Source organism: Lacerta agilis, chromosome 1 (genome assembly GCF_009819535.1).
Source record: "Lacerta agilis isolate rLacAgi1 chromosome 1, rLacAgi1.pri, whole genome shotgun sequence".
Classification (NCBI taxonomy): Eukaryota; Metazoa; Chordata; class Lepidosauria; order Squamata; family Lacertidae; genus Lacerta; species Lacerta agilis.
The window spans coordinates 22,848,383-22,868,402 of record NC_046312.1 but is presented as its reverse complement, the minus strand read 5'-3'; the positions used below and the strand labels follow the sequence as shown (position 1 = coordinate 22,868,402).

The 20,020-nt window shown below is 44.9% G+C and overlaps 1 protein-coding gene across 1 annotated transcript in view; it reads right to left on the bottom strand.

Annotated features, from left to right (window-relative positions):
- Window positions 1-14,367, bottom strand: part of KCNK10 (potassium two pore domain channel subfamily K member 10) — a 72,785-nt gene extending 58,418 nt beyond the window's left edge. Inside the window, exon 1 of the mRNA XM_033141627.1 lies at window positions 13,680-14,367. Within this exon, the coding sequence (XP_032997518.1) occupies window positions 13,680-13,731 (52 nt within the window). The 5' untranslated portion in view covers window positions 13,732-14,367. The remainder of the gene's footprint in view (window positions 1-13,679) is intronic.
- Window positions 14,368-20,020: the final 5,653 nt, after the last annotated feature.

Sequence of the window (20,020 nt, the reverse complement as noted above, 5' to 3'; positions counted from 1 at the left end):
GCGGGAGTTTTACAAGTGCTCCGCAGTAATGAGAGCAGTGAAACTACGGGAAGGCATCCCAAGGCTAGCTTTTCAGCAGTGCACAAATTCCCACGCAAAATCTCAGGGCTGGGATAAACATCACAGGCATGAGCAGCTGTCCTTTCTCCCTTCCCTTACACTGCACCTCTTTCCTGATTGGACAAATTCTGCAAAGTTGAAAAGGACTACGACACCCTGGAGAGCGCTCTGTGAAGACCTAAAATATTTTAGAGGGGGTTGGGGGAGATTTCCTTTTAACCTTCAGGAAATGATATCTGCTGTCATTACATGAGGTTATTGTGCCTCTGACATCTCTTGCACCACACCTCATTCCATGCATAGCTAAGGGCCAAATGGCACATCATGTTAAATGCACTGTTGCATTTAACAATAGTTTTAAACTAGAGCCTGTGTGGGGTAGCAATTAGAGTGTTGGACTAGGACCTGGGAGGCCATCATCAATCATCATCATCATCATCACCATCATCATCATCATATTTAATTAATTAATTTGTATACCACCCTTCATCCGTTGATCTCAGGGCAATTCACAACATAAAAAAATACGAGAGAGACATTGCATTTACCTTTGTAAAACAAGAAAATCCTTAATAATTTTTTTTAAAAAAAAACACAAGATAAAGAACACAAAATACATAATAAAAACAATAACAAAAAACCCCAATAACCCCACTCTCTTCCACCTGCTCCCACAAACGCATTTAAAAGGGTGTTGGATGAATCTCAGTGGGTGACCTTGGGCTAGCAGCTCCCAGCCTAACCTAACAACAGGTTTGTTGTGGGGATTAAATGAGAAGTGAGGGGAGAACCACCTTGAGAGAAAGGGGTGGAATATAAATTAAATAAATAAATAAATAGCAATTGCTGCCTGGTTGGGATGGAGGCTGATCATGAATCAGAACTCTGGATCCTAATCAAGACTCTGGATCCTGATCAAGTCTCCCAACTCTGCCCTGATTCCAAGAAACACACACACACACACACACACACACACACACATATCTGCAATCAATTCCTTTAACTCAACTTGTAGTTTGGAACCTAATCCTGTCTGTGGTCCAGTCAGCACCTGCAAGCTGCCAAACCAGTGTTTGAACAAGGCTGATGAGCGATATAGATTTCTGTCTGCTTGTCTTTATACTTAGCTCCTTCCAAATCTTCTCATTTGTTGCCTTCCTTCATTCTATCTTTCTTAAGACCACGAGGGCAGCCTCGCTGGATCAAATCAACAATCTATCAAATCCAGCAACCAGTTTCAAGCTAATCAGATGCCTAGTATGGGAAACCCAAGTACAGGACATGAATAGTCTCCCTCTCCTACTGTTGGTCTCAAGCAACTGGCCTTCACTGTCATGCTGCCATCGTGACTTATCCTCCATGAATTTGTCTAACCGCTTTGAAGAGCTCTATTCTTGGAGGGATGGTTGTTATATATATGTGTGTGTGTATGTATGTGTATATATATATATATATATACACACACACACACACACACACACACATATTATATATACACACACACACAAACACACACACGTGTGTGTGCGTGTTACACCATCTAAAATTTAAAAGTGAACTATTCCAAGTTTTCATATACTTCTACCAGCCTCTGGATGAATATTTGGGGACCATGCAGTTCAAACAGCCTCTACTATTTGCAGATTCAAGTTCAGTGTGAATAATCATCATGTGAGCCATCTAAGGCAACAGGCAATGAACTAGCTTTGGCAACATCTGACACTGGTTGGAAATAAGTGAAAACACCAAATGGTCCATGACTGTCTGAATGAAGTAATGCCAGTTTAAATGACTGAACTTATAGTACAAACACAGCAAATGAGGCTATGTTTTTAAAAAGAAAAGTTATATTATTCAAGCATACGTATGTGCACTTAACAGGATAAAGTCACACAACTATTTAATAATAATAATAATAATAATAATAATAATAATAATAATAATAATAATAAATTTTTATTTATACCCCGCCCTCCCTGGCCAGCGCCAGGCTCAGGACGGCTAAAACCAAATATAAATTACAATAAAACGTAATAGGGAAAAACAACAACAAACAGTTAATTAAAATACGGCTTAAAATACAGCTTAAAATGCTGTATTTTAGTAGTAGCCCATAAATCAAGACCATAAAGGGAGGAAACATCAGATATTCACCTGAGCCAGCTATCCATGCTGGTCTTACATGGGCCAGCAAAAATCCAAGGGAAATTTTATACACCAAATCCCATATAAGGGGTCAGAGTGAGTCTAAGCCGAAGACCAGGCAGAACAGCTCTGTCTTGCAGGCCCTGTGGAAAGATGTCAAATCCCGCAGGGCCCTGGTCTCTTGTGACAGAGCGTTTCACCAAGTCAGGGCCAGTGCTGAAAAGGCCCTGGCCCTAGTTGAAACCAATCTAACCTCTTTGAGGCTTGGGACCTCCAAAGTGTTGTTATTTATGGACCTTAAGATCCTCCGCAAGGCATACCAGGAGAGGTGGTCCCGTAGGTATGGGGGTCCTAGGCCGCATAGGGCTTTAAAGGTCAAAACCAGTACCTCAAACCTGACTCTGTACTCCACTGGGAGCCAGTGCAGCTGGTCAAGCAATGAATGAATGTGATCCCACAGCAAGGACCCCGTAAGGAACCTCGCCATGGCATTCTGCACCTGCTGGAGTTTCTGGGTCAGTTTCAAGGGCAGTCCCGCATAGAGCAAGCTGCAATAATCAAGCCTGGAGGTGACCACAACATGGATCACTGTGGCCAGATCAGGGCGAGAAAAGGTAAGGGACCAACTGCTTAATACGGCGGAGATGGAAAAATGCCACCTTTGCTGTGGCTGCAACCTGCGCCTCCACAGAAAGGGAGAAGAAGAGAAGAAGAAGAGTTTGGATTTGATATCCCGCTTTATCACTACCCGAAGGAGTCTAAAAGTGGCTAACATTCTCCTTTCCCTTCCTCCCCCACAACAAACACTCTGTGAGGTGAGTGGGGCGGAGAGACTTCAAAGAAGTGTGACTAGCCCAAGGTCACCCAGCAGCTGCATGTGGAGGAGCGGAGACGCAAACCCGGTTCCCCAGATTACGAGACTACCGCTCTTAACCACTACACCACACTGGCTCTTGGAGGCATCAAAGGTTACACCCAAACTCTTGACAGAAGGCGCTGGCACTAATTGAGCCCCCGCAAGAGATGGGAGTTGGTCCCCCAACCCCATGTTGTCCCGACCCAGCCAGAGGACCTCTGTCTTCAAAGGATTTAACTTCAACCAGCTCCCACGCAGCCATCCAGCCACAGCTTGCAAGCATCTGGTTAGTGTGTTCGGGGCCCAGTCAGGGTGGCTGTCCATCAACAGATAAAGCTGGGTGTCATCAGCATATTGATGACAACCCAGCCCAAAACTCCGGACAATCTAGGCAAGGGAGCACATAGAGATATTGAAAAGCATCGGGAAAGGATTGCACCCTGCGGCACTTCACACACCAAGGAGTGCCGCGACAACAGCTCCTTCCCTAGCGCCACCCTAGAAACACCCCAGTCCTTAACACCATGAGCTCACCCTGGTTACATGTTCATGAAGAGCTTCGAAATGATGACATTTCCCTTTTCTGATTGTTGAAATAGTCACCAGATGTTCCAACCAAAACCCATGACATTTACATTACCTTTCTGCCTGTGTCCTGGGTCTATTTAGATGGCAAGCATGCGCAGAGTGCCTCTAACACTTGCTCTGCTAGTTTCACTGTCCGCTAGTTCCTTTTCCAACTTCTTTGCTCCAGCCTAATACACCAGTGTATCAGTAGATTTCCACAAGACCCTTCATCCCTGATGTGTCTTTTTCCAATTTGGTCAGTAATGTTTGCCACCTGTGAAAGTTTGCCTTCCCTGTTTCTGCCAGCAGCTATGAATAGTGATAACTTTGAAATCATTCAGATATCAGGCTCTGCTATCTTAAACAGTAACGGGGGTCTCAGGGTCCCCATTTGTGGCCTAAACTAGTCTCAAATAAAGGTCACATTCCTGTTCTCTAAACCATGATTACACACATGGTTCGAGTCTTCTGAAACTTGATGAAACTTATTGAATTGTGGGCTTAGAATTCTCCTATGTTTCCTCCTCATGCAAGTGCTCCACACATCATACTCTACATAGTAACCAAATTTTGAAATGTTTGGTCATAGATAAGTGACCCCCCCCCAAAAAAAAGGATCAGCAAAAAGGAAGAAGAAGACGCTTTAGCAATGGGTGTAGAAACATAGAGAATGAATGTCTTGCTGGGACTTCTGCACATCCATTACAGGGAATAATCAAAACAAGTTTCTTGAGGCCAGTTCCATGTGTTCCTCTACTCTTTTAGGAAAGCACAAAATTCAAGCAGCTTTGTTTAAATAACACACTTCAATGTACCTTGCATCCCAAGATGTTTGTTTGTTTGTTTGTTTGTTTGTTTAAAAGCATTTCTAAACTGCTTAACATTTTTAAAAATCACCAAGTGCTATACAAAAAGACAAGCTAAAAACATTAAAGCTGTATCATAAAAACCGAGCTACATCATGAAACACAGTTAAGAATTATAAAAACAAACAATAGCTGAAATTAAGTAATAACAGGGTTCAATTTTATGGGCCAGGGAAAGTCTGGGCAAAAAGATGTATTTACAAGACACCTGAAGCAGCTAGTGCTTCCTGTAAATCTGAACTTCAAAATTGAGAATCATGTCATAAGCATACTAAAATTTCTCAGTGCTCAAGAGACATAGTACATTATAGAATCATAGAATCATAGAGTTGGACGTGCCTGGCGTGCTCTGGTCCATGGGGTCACGAAGAGTCGGACACGACTGAACGACTGAACAACAACAAGAGTTGGAAGAGACCACAAGGGCCATCCAGTCCAACCCCCTGCCAAGCAGGAAACACCATCAAAGCATTCCTGACAGATGGCTGTCAAGCCTCTGCTTAAAGACCTCCAAAGAAGGCGACTCCACCACACTCCTTGGCAGCAAATTCCACTGTCGAACAGCTCTTACTGTCAAGAAGTTCTTCCTAATGTTTAGGTGGAATCTTCTTTCTTGTAGTTTGAATCCATTGCTCCGTGTCCGCTTCTCTGGAGCAGCAGAAAACAACCTTTCTCCTGCTACATATTTCCAACCCTCTGAAAACAGGTGTTCTAGCTGGTGTTCTAGCTTTAAATGTACAAGTAGAATTGCATCCTGAACTTAAGCACCACATTTCATTGCAATAGCCCAATGGTCAAGGAAGTTATTGGGTTACAAACAAGTAGAGTCCAGCATTTCTCAAGACTCCTCTTTTGTGCCTTTCCACTTTGGCAAGTGGTTCTCCCTTCAAACATATTGGATCCATAAAACTAGCCTAATGCCAATTATATTTATCATAAATTGGATACAGTGGAATAATATTTAAGATTTTTCATTGTGCCTTTTTGTGTGAACCTATCACCACACCCTGCCCTCCCCCGTCACTCCCCCCCCTCCCCATCTCAGTCCTGCCCTCTTGGTTTTTGCCCATTCAGAACCACATCGGACGCAACAAGCCACAGCATCTTGACTTCTAAACAAAGGAGGCACATACTGATTGCACCTACAGAGAACATGTTTTGCAGCAACACAATGAATCTGCCATATCTGCCTAGCGCACGAGTACACATAAACATCTCCCCACACAGAGCAGTTTATTTGTGGCTTGGATTTCATGGGCAGTGGCATTTGAGCAGCTTCTTGTTTATGCTGCTCTCCACTCCCCATATTTATTTTTTTTTGGGGGGGGGGGGTTGCCAGTCACTGCAATCAGAATAAAATCATTCACAGGGTTAATTTGTTTTTTTTCACCCCAAGGGCATTTCAGAAGGTGCCTTTGATATAAAGACAATTGATGGCAGCCAATCTTACATCTACCATGAAAAGGATGGTCAAAGCTTGTCTAAATAACTCCAAAGTGTAACACGTGCAGCTCCCTGCTGACCCAAACATCAATCACATGATCTCTAAAGCTTTCTTTAAAATAAAAAAAAAGGTTTTCATCTTCTGCGCATTTATGGTGCAACTGAATCTGTCTTGTATGCTCTCTTTACAGCACAGATTTGAACCCCCTCCCAATAGGGAATATAATTAAATTTCCTTCCTCACATTACTCTTCAAGGAGCACACAGGAAAATAAAGCATACCCACTTTTTCTAAGGTCTTGTTCCAGAGATCTCCTTATAGCAAACTGCATAGCTTCCTATTTATCTTCCTAGGAAAGAGAACGGCTGAGTCAGTTCTTCGGGGATATGAACTCCGCGGCTGCAGCAAATCTCAGTGTTTTATACCTGTTGCGTGAAACAGCAAGCAGGTCCTGTGGGATTGTGTTGCTATAGTAGTGCTAATTGTTGCTTCACCACAACAAAGCTTCTTTGTAAGATTTACCCAACCCATTTTTTTAGGGACAGCTCCATGCTTTCAGCAGGAAATGTACAAAAAGAAGGTGAGGGGGTCACATCTAGCCCCATGACTGTGAAGTACGGAAAATCATGGAATCAGTTCCCGATCCTTTTCCACTAATATAGATGTCAATCACTCTGTTGCTGCTCCACTAGAGGACAGAGAGCAATACATGGACTTTGTCAAAGGGCTCCACCAAAGTCCCAGCTTTGTACTACTATCATTATTCTTTTATTATTTGTTTCATTTATGAACGACTTCCTGCGAAGCATCATCCTGGAAAAAGTGATAAGTGGGGTGCTGCAGGGTTCTGTCCTGGGCCCATTATTGTTCAAGGTCTTCATAAAAGACGTGGATAAAGGAACTGAGAGGGGTGCTCATCCAATTTCTCAAGGACTGGTTTGCTGAAGGGTGGACATCTCTGACTGCATGGCAAGGAAGGTGTTGTTGTATTATGAGCTCCCCAAACTATAGAGTAGGCATCATGAATCTTGAAGGAAGTTAAAGTGCAGGCAGCTAACCATGAGCTTTTCATTAGTCCCTCTGATAATGCTAGTGACCTGAGCATCTTTTCAGGCTTCCAGGTGAATGTGTGGACCCCAACATTGCCTGTAACAAACTGCCAATTTAGTGGCTCAATTGTGACAACCTGAATTGGTGGTTGCAATACTGAGGAACTACCGGCTGACTTGCTATTGATCACAATGAGACCAATGTGGTTTGAATAAAGGCTTGGACAAGGTTTAGTTATATGTAGCTGCTGTAAAAATAAATCAACAACAATATTGTGCTAAATTATGACTGCGAGCATCATGCAGCTATGTTACCTTAGCACATTCTGTACATCTCTACAGGGAAATAAGTATATATGAGAGTATCTTCTAATTCATAGTAAATCAAGGCATGTCCAATGGCATGTGATCTCTCACTCTCCCCTCCTTCTGTAGAAGAGACACAAAAGTGCTTAGAGGTGGCAATACATGGAAATGAGAGACTATTCAGGAACTATCCATAAATCAATGAATGGGCCTCTCTCATCCATATGTGGCAACAGTATAAAGTGTGGAATTTATCATCTAAACTGCAGCCCAGGATTAGCAGAGTTTAACCACCAACAGTTCCCAAGAGTCCTTCCCTGTCAACCAACTTCAATATCACCCGTGAGTCTCTCTCTGTGTGTCTCTTTCTCTTCCTCTCTCACCCATTCTTATAATCAAACTCTGACTATTTTTTCTTTGTTTTAAGTGACATTTACATAAAAAACTATGCTTGATTGTAAACCCTTGCCAAGACTTATTTATATATCTATATATAATTATTTATATATAATTTATTTATATTAGGTCAACAATTTGCATTCCACATAATCACAGTCATCTCTAAGCAGTGTACAGGAGATTTAATACAATAAGACTGAAAAAGAGTTAAAACTATAAAATCAGTTTTAAACACCTGCCAGAATATACCGCTTTCTCAAATGAAAGACCTCTAAACAGTTAACAAAAGACAATCTAAGACATTCCTTAAAAGCACCAATAAAAGCAAATGTTAAAAACAAATTACATTAAAATAGTTAAAATATAGAATAAAACCAGTCATTTAAAAGTTATTATACTTACTGAAATCACGTTAAAATTGTATGCTAAAATTACTTGCCTCCTAAAATTACATGCCTAGGTAGGCAAGCTGGGGGGGGGGCAGGGGGGGAGTATTTCCATCTTCTACATACAGCACTTGGCACTGATGTGGTTCAGGTCTTCAGGAATGATAAATCTTGTCCAGGCTAAGGGCCACATTTCCTTGCGGGCAAGTTTCCAGGGGCCACATGCTGGTGGCAGGCAGGGTCAGAAGGAAAAATGGGCAGAGCAAGACATGTAAAATGTTACCTTTGTACTGCAGGCAATTTCCTACACACAATTACACATAACAGGGGAAGTGCTTGGGGTGAATATGGCAGGTCTCCACAATTCATTGGAATCCTGTTTTGTTTTTTGTATGCTTGGTCATTTATGGTGTCTCTACTGCCTCAGTGCCCTCTCTTCTTTCTTAGCCCACAGTCCTCAAATTCTTCACTCAGTAGTTTCACTGGGTGTTTGGGGGGGGGGGTTGGTTTTTTTTTTTTTTAGAATCTGAGCATTTCTGCCCCTGCTACAGAAATTTAAGAGTGGGTGGGTGGGTGTTGGTGTGTAGGTGTGTAGTTTCTCATAAGCTATAGTCCTCTGTGGAGTTGTGGCAGGTTCCATTTAAGGCTGTCTATATCTTGTATCTCAAAAAGCCAGTCAAAAGCAAAAGGCAATAGATCATAAAGATCCAAGCTCAGTTGGTGAGAAACTCTAGAGGTGTTCAGATCTCACAAAGTTCTCTTTTAAGGCTGAAGAGCGTGCGCACATTCTCCCCAACAAAGACAGGCCCAAATGACTAGTGTTACCGTGGCAACTGTGAAGAGCTTGCGCTCTCCCTCAGGCTACACAACTATAACCCTACAGAAGTTCAAAACACTGAGCCGCGGATAAGCACTGTAAAATTAGTGCCACAAAGTTTGCTAGTGATTCTCCAGCATCTCAGCCAATCTATCTAGTTTTTCCTCATTACTTCATCGTCTTATGATCCCGCTGATTCCATTCATGTGAATTGAGCGGCTCTGCAATTACTATCAATGCTCGTCTTATACATAGTGCTCTCAGGGCCATGTCACTTATCACTCAGAGCATGTGTGTTCAACAGGGAGCTCAACAGAACTTGCCATTTCTAAGTTTCGCAAGTTCCAAACCTACATAGTACATTCTTCACACGTGAGCGAAGAAAGCAGGAAACAAAGCTGTGTTTGGATCAGTCCTTGGTCCTTCCATGAGAATGGTTGAGTTTGCCTCTGGGTATAGATTCAATCTGTCAACAACTACTTTGCAGAGTGATAATTCGAACAAATGGGAGCTACTGTCTCAATGACAGATACCGAATGAAAGAGTTTGAAATATTGGATAGATTTGTGGATTAAAAACTTCAAGCAAACATCATTCATCACATTAAAAGCTAGGGTGATCGGAACTCACCCCAGGAGTCAGGCACACATTTAGTCACTTGCCAATCACAAGGCACACATCTTAGAGACATTTCACAACACATACACTCAGAAAAGTAATGTAGGTAGCAATCCAGAGAACTGGCAGACTTTTGAAGTTGTTCACCCACTTTAATTGTTTTTAGCACTGTAATTACCTTGCAATACTTCCATCCATGTCAGACGTCAAATCACTGAACAGTTGGCAATTATGTTTTTCATTGCCCACCCCCCCATTCTTCAGATAATGATTATTACCCCACAATTTATAGCCATGAACACTAAAATGCACATAAACAAACAAATAAGCAATCTGCCAGACCTCTTACTTTGGATTCAGGGTCAGGGTTACAGTATTCTATTCTTCCAAATACTCATCCAATCTCTCACATATAAGTGATCCATGAAGTCTGAAATTCTAAGTGTCTATCTTAGTAATTGTGCAAGGTTACGCTACCAAGTGAAACCATCCCCTACATTTTGCCATATAATGTATTTATTTACCATACTTCTATACTGCTTTTCAGCCATAATGTTCTGTGAACCATCCTGAGATTTCCAGGTATCAGGTGGTATATAAATTCAATAAATAATAATAATAATAATGGTTCTCAAAGCAGTTCACATTTTAAAACACAACAGACTGATAGGTGGGTGATACTGCCAACCACAGATCCAGAATACCAGTTCCTTTCAATGGTATTAAGGAAACTATATTATATGACCCCTACCTCAATATAAGGCATTAAAATACATTGAGAATAAGTCGTTTAGTAATTTAGTAACTCAGGCATTCCCCCCACCTCAAAAAAAAGGATAAAACAATGGAGTTGTGTGTTGAAACTTTCCTATTGGTTTCATTTGTTTATTTATTAATTCTTTCAAGTGAAATCCAGGATTTTCCTTCTGTTCACGGAAGGGACTGAGATCTAGCAGCCTTCCACTTCTGGAGGAAGGAGAGCCGGGCTGACTCAATACATTTTGGCACCTGAGGCTGACCCCAAAATGGTGCTCCTGTCCACACCAGAAGGGATCAGGGAAGCTCTTCATCAGAAACAAGGAGAGATCAACAATGAGATCTGCTGCCCCAGTGGAATCTGCCACCCACCTGAGGTCGCCTCACCTTGCCTCAAGGTAGGCCGGCCCTGAAGTGGACAGCAGCAATTTTCTCCAATTCACCTTTGCCTGTCACACTCTGTTCCAGAGGGTCACTCACTGCCTCAATCCAGCAGTTTTTTTTAGTGGGCAGAGATGGCTACAAATGGAAGAAGGAACTGCCAAAAACTGCCTCCTCACCCACACCCTTCCTCCTTTGAGAGCATCTCATGAGCAGAGTTCTTCTCATGGGAACTCTGGATCCAATGCTTTGTACATTGAATTATCTTTGATACACCCAAGGCAAATGCGTAATGGAGAGATAGGTCATCTGCTTTTTTTTTTTAAATGCAAGCTAGGAGCATTTGCAAATAATGTGTTTGCTATGAGAAGGAAACTGCACATTGAAATCAAGCCACCAGAACCTTCTGACAGCAAATCATCCAATAATGACATCAAGACAGGACCATGTGCTCAAGAGATCTCATATTCCCAGATCCTGCTATGCTCACAATCTGGGGAGAAGAGGTGCTCCCTGCTGATTTCTCAGAAAAGAAGGATAGGTTACCAGTGGCAGCTTTCAGTCTGAATTGGCCCATGTTTCCAACTAGAGGGATCCCTAGTGGAGAAAACAGAGGGTATACAGTAATTCAAGATAATGTAGTTATTATTTTTATTTATTAAGTACAATTATATTCTGCCTCTCCTTCACTGAGCTTAAAGAAATCTATTAGGTGCCCCCATTTTGTCCTCACAACAACACTGTGAGGTAGGTGACTGGCCCCCAATCACCCACATTCATATTCAAGTGGGAATTTGAATCTGTGTCTCCCCAGTCTTAATTCAGCACTGTAAGCTCTATACCATGCTGACTCTCAAGAGTACTGAGATACATGAATACAATAGCATATTATTACTATATGACCATATGTTGTTGTTGTTGTTGTTGTTGTTGTTGTTGTTGTTGTTGTTGTTACTATTATTATTATCCATTTGCTACTAATATTTGCTAATAATGAAAATAACAACCTTAATATTTATAGCCCACCTTTTCTCCCATTGTGGAATCTGAGGTGGCAAACATGTCTCCCAGGCAGTTTCCCATCCAGCTACTGACCATACTCAGACCCGCTTAGCATCAGGAAAATGGCGCCATCATCTCCTTTCACACCATGCACTGTTCCAGGTCACAGAACCACTGCCCTAATGCTCTACAAATTCACTTCAGGTGCATTGTGGTCATCATGGGTGAGACTGAGGGTGACAAACAGGTGGTAAGGACCCAAGGCAGACCTTTCAATCTCACAACAGCACTCTTGGGCAAACGTATGGAAAAGTGGTTCCCATGATGTTAAAAGTACAGCCAAAGTTGTCCTAGCCCTAGTGTCTGCAACATAGCTGAAGTTTAATCTATCCTTCTACTTGGCATTACTTTATGACTAATACGTCATGTCAGAACAAATGTGGGAATGGACACAGTAGCACACCACCCAGGAGAAACAAATCCCAGCATTTGAACTAAATGGCTGTCTGCCACTTGAAGATTTGAACATCTCAGTGCAACTGGTGAACTGGAGCCAGCCACCTGTTGGGAACGAAGGATCACGTCCTTCACAGCTGATTAAATATCTGGCTCTGGCCACATGTATAAGCATCACTGCCCATCCTCACCACAGTAATCATGCAATGCCCAATTTATTTATTTTTAGACTGGAGAAACATCAAACTTTTTTAAAAATAAAATAATGAATCGCATGACAGCCATTCTCCCAGCTGCCACACAATAAAGATTTCAGAATCGTCATCGTTTTCGTGATGGCAATAAATCATTCTCTGAAAGGCAGAGGCAAGCACACTTCTTCTGCACGTATCCTTGGTGAAATCCAAGTGTCTGGGATATTTCCATAATTCAGTTGTCATGCTATTAAAGACATAGCCATGCATGAAGTCAGCACTGAATTGGATATTTCTCCCCAGTACATGCACATTTTAGAGCACAAAGAATGAGGTGAGCAGGGAAAGGAAGGAGCTGAACCAAGTCCTTCGGAAAACATATAAATCTGGCATGCATCACCAACACTGAACTGTTAGGTTCCAAAACCTAAACGGATCCTTACACCCAGATAAATATGTAGCACACTCCCAAGAAGAAGAATAAACCAAAAGGATGCTACTGGGCATTTATTTCACAATCAATACCTGCTACAGATTGTTGGAAACAAGCATTTGTGTGTACCTCTGTGCTCTAAACAACTCTGACTGTTGTACAGAAAGCCACAGCAGTGACACGTACACGAGCCTTGTGTGCTATACCATCACCCACCCAAACAGTCTTCTCACAACACAGCATCCACTTAAACACAGAGTTAATCTACCCACCCACCAAGGCAGGAGTGCTAACTCAGTTGTTAACAGGGTGACGACCCAACAGCTGAAGGTCTTGTCAAGCTTTGTTATTTACCATGCCTTTATGACTGCAATCCCAATAGGAGTCTTACCGCATTCACTTTTTATCCCACCCACCAAGCTGCTAAGAGACATTTGACATTGGGGGCACCAAAGTGGACAGCGGATGCTCACTCTCCGCCTCCACCGCCCCTTTTATGGGAGACAATGATCCCCAGAAGCAACAAAGGAATCTCGCAAACAAAATATAATGGTCTCCAGGACCTTATCAAACCAAGACAAGTTTTCATCCAGAAGACTAAAATAGTGTACAAGGGGGGGTGGTAATTGGAGAGTGGGTGAGCGAGAAGCAACATCACGTTTGCTTTTCTGGTTCTTGGGTTTTGTTTTGTTTTTCAGTTGGACAAGTTTCTCTCCCTCCCACTCTGCACTCCAGAAAGACCATAGCAATGTTGACCATCTTCCAAGACGGGAGTCAGCAGGGAGAGGAGGGTCAATAACAAAGCCTCCAGTCCAAATCACAGCCAAAGCCGTCTCCTTTCTCCAATTCATTAGGAAGGAGGATTAACAATCCCAGTTAGGAAGATGGGCAGTGAAGGTAATTTAAAACACAAACAAAAAAACGAGTGAGAAAGCAACACCAACCTTGAGGATCCCAGTTCACCTGTTTCCTTGGAGTCTCAATTGGAAATTTCATCTCTTCCTTTTCACCAGGATGGGGGAAAGGCTAAATGAAATCCTAACCTTTTTCTGGCTCGGTGCGGCAACCAAACAAACAAATTAATTTCAGATCAGGGGGAGTCTGCGCTGTTGGGAGCGTGTGTGTGTGTAAGGAGGGAGAGAGAACTAGTGGTTGCCAGGCAAAGATAAGCTACACGTGAAAACAAGGAAGAGTGGGCTTTGCACTGGAGAGCAAGTGGCAAAGGAAGCAGCCGTGGAATGAGCTTTGGTACAATTTGAAAGGGAGTCGAAATCGCCTGCTGGAGAAAGGAGGAAGTCAGATCCAAGGCGCTGCCTGGTTTTATACACGCTCCAACAGCAGTTGGCTGGTCTTCTCACCAGTCCCTCTTTTTTTTTTTTGCAGATGCTCCTTGGGCGCTGCTGAGCGTGCCCACTGCAGCATTACACGCTGGGCTGGCGCACACGTGAATGCATCGTCCAGCCAGATGCAGACCTAAGGCTGCCAGGGAATCTCGCCAGCCAGTCACTCGGTCAAGCCTCGCATGAGAGCCAGACAGCCACTGCCGCTGCTTCCGCCCTGCTAATGCTTTTGGAGAAGGCTTTCAGGCAACCCATCACCGTCCCTGCACCGCCACCAAACTCAGCAGCCACCGAGGGGCTAGTCCAGCTCGAGATGTGCGCGTGGCAAGGGGGGGGGGAGACACCAGGAGAGAGCAGGCGATGGAGAGAGGAGGGGGGGAAAGTCACCCACTGTTGGCTGGTGGGAGCTGCAGCCGCATGGCTGGTGGGAGGGTGGGGGAGATCATCCCATCTGAATGCAGCAACAGCAAGCGGCGGCGGCGGCAGGAGGCGCAAGCTAGACGGAGAAGGAAGCGCAGACTCTCCTCCAACAGCTGATCTCAAACTTCAGTGGGGGCACCTTGCCTTGGAAGAGGGGTGTGTGTGCTCCGAGGGAGGGGTGGAGAAGAGACGGGGGGGCGGCTATACGTGGTAGGGAAAGGGGGCGGGGGTTGAGCTCTGGGTGGGGTGGGGGCGCGGGTGGGGGCTGGCTACTTACTGGCTCCCTTCCTCGCCTGGAGGAGGAGATTGCAATGCAGTGTTGTTAGGTGGAGTTTTGCAGCGGATGCGCGCTTGGCTGGGTAGTAGGAGCGGCGGAGGCGGCACGACTCCGAGCACATGGCTGGGGTGGGGTGGGGTGGGGTGGGGGAGGACGCGCCAACAAGAGCTGCAGAGGGAGCCCCTGCAAAAGGAAAAGAGGAAACGTTGGAGCGGGAGAGGGAGAGCGAACTGGCGGGAGAAGTTTTTGCCAGGCACCACCACGAGGGAGCCAGCGAGGCGGGCGCTTTTGGATCGCGCCAAGGACTTCCCCCATTGTCGCAAAAAGGCGAGTCCAATGCTGAGCGCTGGCGAAACTGCTGTGCGTGCGAAACATCGCAGGGCCTTGGAAGGACTCCCACTCTGAAACTCTGTAGAGCCGTGGTCACATACCCTCCAACATTTCTCTGATGAAAATAGAGACGTCCTGACCTAAGCAAAAGGGGGACATTTCAGGATCAAATCAGAAACATGACGGCTTCTGTAAATCCCGGATTGTCCCTGGAAAATAAGGAAAGTTGGAGGGTCTGTGTGAAGCTTAGGTTCCTGGATTGTAGTCGAGGGACCCCAGGAGTTTCAGCTCCGTGGATGCCCACATTATAAATATGCATATTGTTTTTTAATTGTCTTTTTATTGCTTCTTTTATTTCTCTGATGGCATTTTATAGCGTTACGATTTGAATCCCATAGAGTACCATTAAAAAGCCTACAACATCTAGCACAGTGCATTACCCTTGCTACGGCAGGCAGAAGAAATATCATTAAGCGGTCGGCCAAGACCCACAGCAATTTTCTAGTGGTCCGTGGAGGGAAACGTTTGGGAGCCGTTGGTGTAGAGACAATACTGAATTAGATGGAGCAATTTGAGCATCATCAATGTCATGGTCTGGCTGGGTGCAAAGGAGTGGTGGGAGGTGCCAATTGGGGAACGCCCCCCCCAAGGGAACCCACAGGGGAAGAAGGCTCAGAGCCAGGGGGTTGGTGGTGGGACTACAGTGAGTGTTCAGAGGAAGCACATTTGGGGGAGGAAGTGTGGGAAGCTGAAGAGGCAACAGGGTTTAGTGAGCGGGAAGAGGCTGTGGCAGAGGGCAGTGCAGACTCAGTGGCAGGAGAGGAGGGGGGCCAGGAGACAGAGATGAGGCAGACTGCTGAAGGATCCAGAGAGTCCCCCTCTGGCTGCGAACAACTACCCTGCTTCCTGGTGTCCCAGGACACGCAGAGAAATGAAGAGAATGGAGCAACAGAGACAAGAGGATGGAGCTTTAGGCTGCTGCTGCAGGAGGAGTGGTGGTAAGGTGGGGGCCTTTAGTCCTTGCCACTGCTGCATTGGGGTAAGACCTACTGGGAAGAGTTGCTGTGACCACTAGGCCTGCATTGTTTTGGTTCCTTTTAATAAAGAGTTATCTTCACTGACCCCGGGTGTTTTATTTCTGACCTGTTCCTGACTGGCTCCTGGCAATCAGGCAGCTTCCATCTTAGGAGGTGCAACTTCAGTTTGTCACTGACAGGGGGTGCATTAGGGTCCATTAGGGTGAAAGGAGGAGCAGAGGTGGAGCGTGGTGGGTGTGTCCGCCCCAGGTGTCATCCTGAGAAAATCCCTCCCTGGGCAAATCGACGTCACGCCAATTGTGCACCACCCCCCCCCCCAGGCAGATCCACACCAATTGTGCGGGGAGGGCGGCAGATTGATGCTGTGTCGATCGCACACACCCCGGGCGGATCGACGCCGCACTGATCGCACACACCCCAGGTGCATGGCATGTGGCCACTCCAGGTGCCTGAGCGGCTAGCTCCACTGCTGAGGAGGAGCACTGACCCACCCTCATACCTCAGCCAGCCCCTGCTCACCTGCCTTTCTTACAATAAGTCAGTGGTGGCTCTGTCTGTCATTGGCTCAGGCTCTGCCTACCAGAATTGGACTTGGGTCACCTTTTGTAATATGGCACCCTGTGCGAGGCCAAAATCACACGCTCTCAAGTGGATCTTCTCAGTTATAGACCTTATCAATTTTGCGCCCCCTCAGCTCTCTGTGGGGGAATCACCCACACTGCCCTAAATCCAGCTCTGCACTGCTGGTAGTTCCACCCTTCCTTCCATCCTGTCAGTGCCAATGGGCAGCCGCCTCCTCTGTATTTAATGGGAAATGTGCATAGAATTGCAGCCTCCGTGGTCGCAGACCTTCTGTGTTTGATTATTTCCCCTTCATGTGGCATAAGAAGAACGTTCTTTTCTGAAGCAAAAGCCATGCACAGTTATATTAAGGCCATTGGAACAAGTTTTCTGCATTCAAAACCACAAAATGGCCGGTGCAAGACTCATCGCAGATAAACAGCAAATTAACCAACACACTTGCCCATGGTTTGCTGGCACAAGTCCAATGTGAGGTAAACACTATCCAAGCGCGGCATGCATTGTGACTAGATCTGGAAATGAGGAATTTGTGGCCTTCCAGATTTTGTTGGACTACAACTCCCTTCACCCTTGACATTTGGCACCAGCTGACTGGGGCTGATGGGAGTTGGGGTTCAACGCCATCTGAAGGGCCAAAGTTTTCCCATTCCTGGACTAGAAGATGGTAGCTTTTACTGTGTTTTGAAGCGACTGTGTTCATGGAGGAACAAAGAACGACGCTTTGGTATTCCTTTCTGCAACTGAAAAGGAGTATGGAAATTTTGTAACATATGAATGAGTAAACAAAGCTCCCTTGAAAGTAGGTAGGTACCAGTTCACCCTTTTCCTGATAAATGTCCTTCTATTATAATTATTTTTAAGGGGGAAATTTCTTGCATCAGATTTTTCTTTATGCTGAAAGGAAATTTCCCTCAACTTCGGACCAATGGATTCTTTGCTGTTCATACACACGCACACACAGCTTGCATTGCTACAGCTGTTGTTTGCTAGTTCTGCCCTGTTCCTCCCACTCCGGGGTTGACTTCTGGTCAAAGACAGGTTGGCACCAGAGGACCCCCCCAGGGAGGATCAGCTGGTTCTGGAGACGGCGGAATCACAGCAGCCTTGCACACTTGACTACACTCACCCAGACAGAAAAACGAGACAATCTTCAGCTCTGTTGAGACTTGGAATTAGCAGTGTGGCCAGCCAGTGATTTGGGTGTTGCTTTTAGACTTTGTATATGAGGTTTATTTTTTCCTTTCGCATACTGAATATGCACATTGCCATTGTTTAGTTGCTTTTGTTCTAAGCAGCTTACAGAACAAGCATACAAATGCCCACCCATATTTCATATAAAAGAGCAGATATAGCTCAACCCCACCACACTAAAAAACAAACAAGCAGAAAATTAAGGTCCAAAAGCCTGGGTGAATAAAAAAAAATTTTTTGCCAGGTGCCTAAAAACAGATAGTGATGGCGCCAGATGTGCCTCCTTGCAGGGACCATTCCACAAATGGGGAGCCACCACTGAGAAGGTCAGGTCTCATGTCACCACCCTCTGTACCTCCCTCGGTGGAAACACACAGAGTAGAGTCTCAGATGCAGGGATGCCAGGTCCTGGGGGTTGAGCTCTTTTGGTGGTCCCTATGTTTGGGGGGTAGGGCCTGCTCCCCCCATTGTCCCAAAACCACAGAGCCAAAGCGCAGAGCTGAGTGTGGCATCCCTACCATGGAGAGGAAGGAGGGTTGGAGCAGCCTCCCACTGGTGGCAGCACAAGAGGGGGCAGAGGAGGAGCCACCAGCCTTTAAGCTGTAGGGCCCCCATGTTTGGTTCCACCCCTGGCTCCTCCTTATGTCCTTATGTCTCGCATGCAAAAGTCGGGACATCAGCCCTCGCAAGCAGGTGCCTCTTCTCAGATGATGAACACTGGGTCAAGGTTGGTTCATGGGGGGGGGGGTGAACCACCCATAGGCCCAAGTCACTTGAGCGATCAAAGCATCTGGAATGCTGTTTTGCCACATACCTGCCTTAAGGGCTGGATCACCACACCCAGTCCATTCAATTTATGCAGTAGATGGTGCAAAAGATGATTACAAATACACTGAAATAAGTCCAGAAGGTGATCATTAAAATGGGCTCCTTCTCAAAACACACTGCATAAGCAGCTGTGCATGGCAGCAGCGCTTTTGATGCTCAGATTGTACCATGTCGTGGCAAATTGATTGAATTGTTCATCATGAGCCCAAATCGCTTTCGAGCATGCCACTGCTCAGTCCATATAAACGATGATTTATGTTTGCCACGAACTGTCCCTCACATTATTGCTGGTGTTTTAATAGTTGAGCAACAGCATTTCATACTGGTCTCTTTTTGTGTTCTGACAATGTTTTATGCTGTGTTTTTATGACATTTCTGTCAGGATTGTTTTATTGACTTGTTTTGTATTTGATTTGATGTTATAAGCCACTCAGAAGACTTTGGCCTATGAGCTGTCCAGAAAATGCATAATATTGGGGGAACCACTGAGTTGTGCACTGCACAGAGTTCTACATCTGCAATGGGGCATCAGAGTGCAGGAGGGAGAGAGTCCCACTGTACAAGCAAAAGCCTCTTGCATGAGCAGAACATCGTTGGAAACATTCCATTACGTTTTCTCCAAAGAGTTCCTTTTTAAAAAAAAAAAAAAAAAAACTGCCAGTACATCTTGTCCAGGAGCCTTTGGAATCATCCCAAAGTTTGTACATTGCTATCGGAACAGGAAGAGGGAAAAATAATGGTGGCGCCATTTAATTTGGCATCATTTTGGTATGTGCAAGGAAGAGAGTTTCTATGAATGACAGTTAAGTTGTGGGAAGAAGCATATAACAAGTTTGCATGAAGTTTTGTCAGTTTGCATTCCATCTTTCCCCCTAATTTTGACACCCCCGTGGAGCTCAGTTGCTGTCGATAGAGTAGGGAAAGGAGTTGCCAGGCGGCACACAGACATGGCAGGAATGATAATGAGCTTGTTCTGTCAGACTTGGATTTAACGTGATTGTTGCTGCTATGGGACCAGAACAAAGACTTGGTTTCCTCTGAATGGAAGAAAATCCCATTGAAGTCTGAAGAGGCTTTGGGATTCCAAGCAACACAAGTTCAGCAACCCTGAATGGAAAACAGAAAGAGATTAGGCTGTGCTTTACAGTCATGTTAACAATAACACTGATTGTAATCGGGGGAGTTTAGATTGTTCGAGGTTATCTTTTCCTAAACCCACATTGAGGGAGGTACAGTACATTCCAGACCCAAACCTTCTCTCTCCAGATATCAGTGAGGCC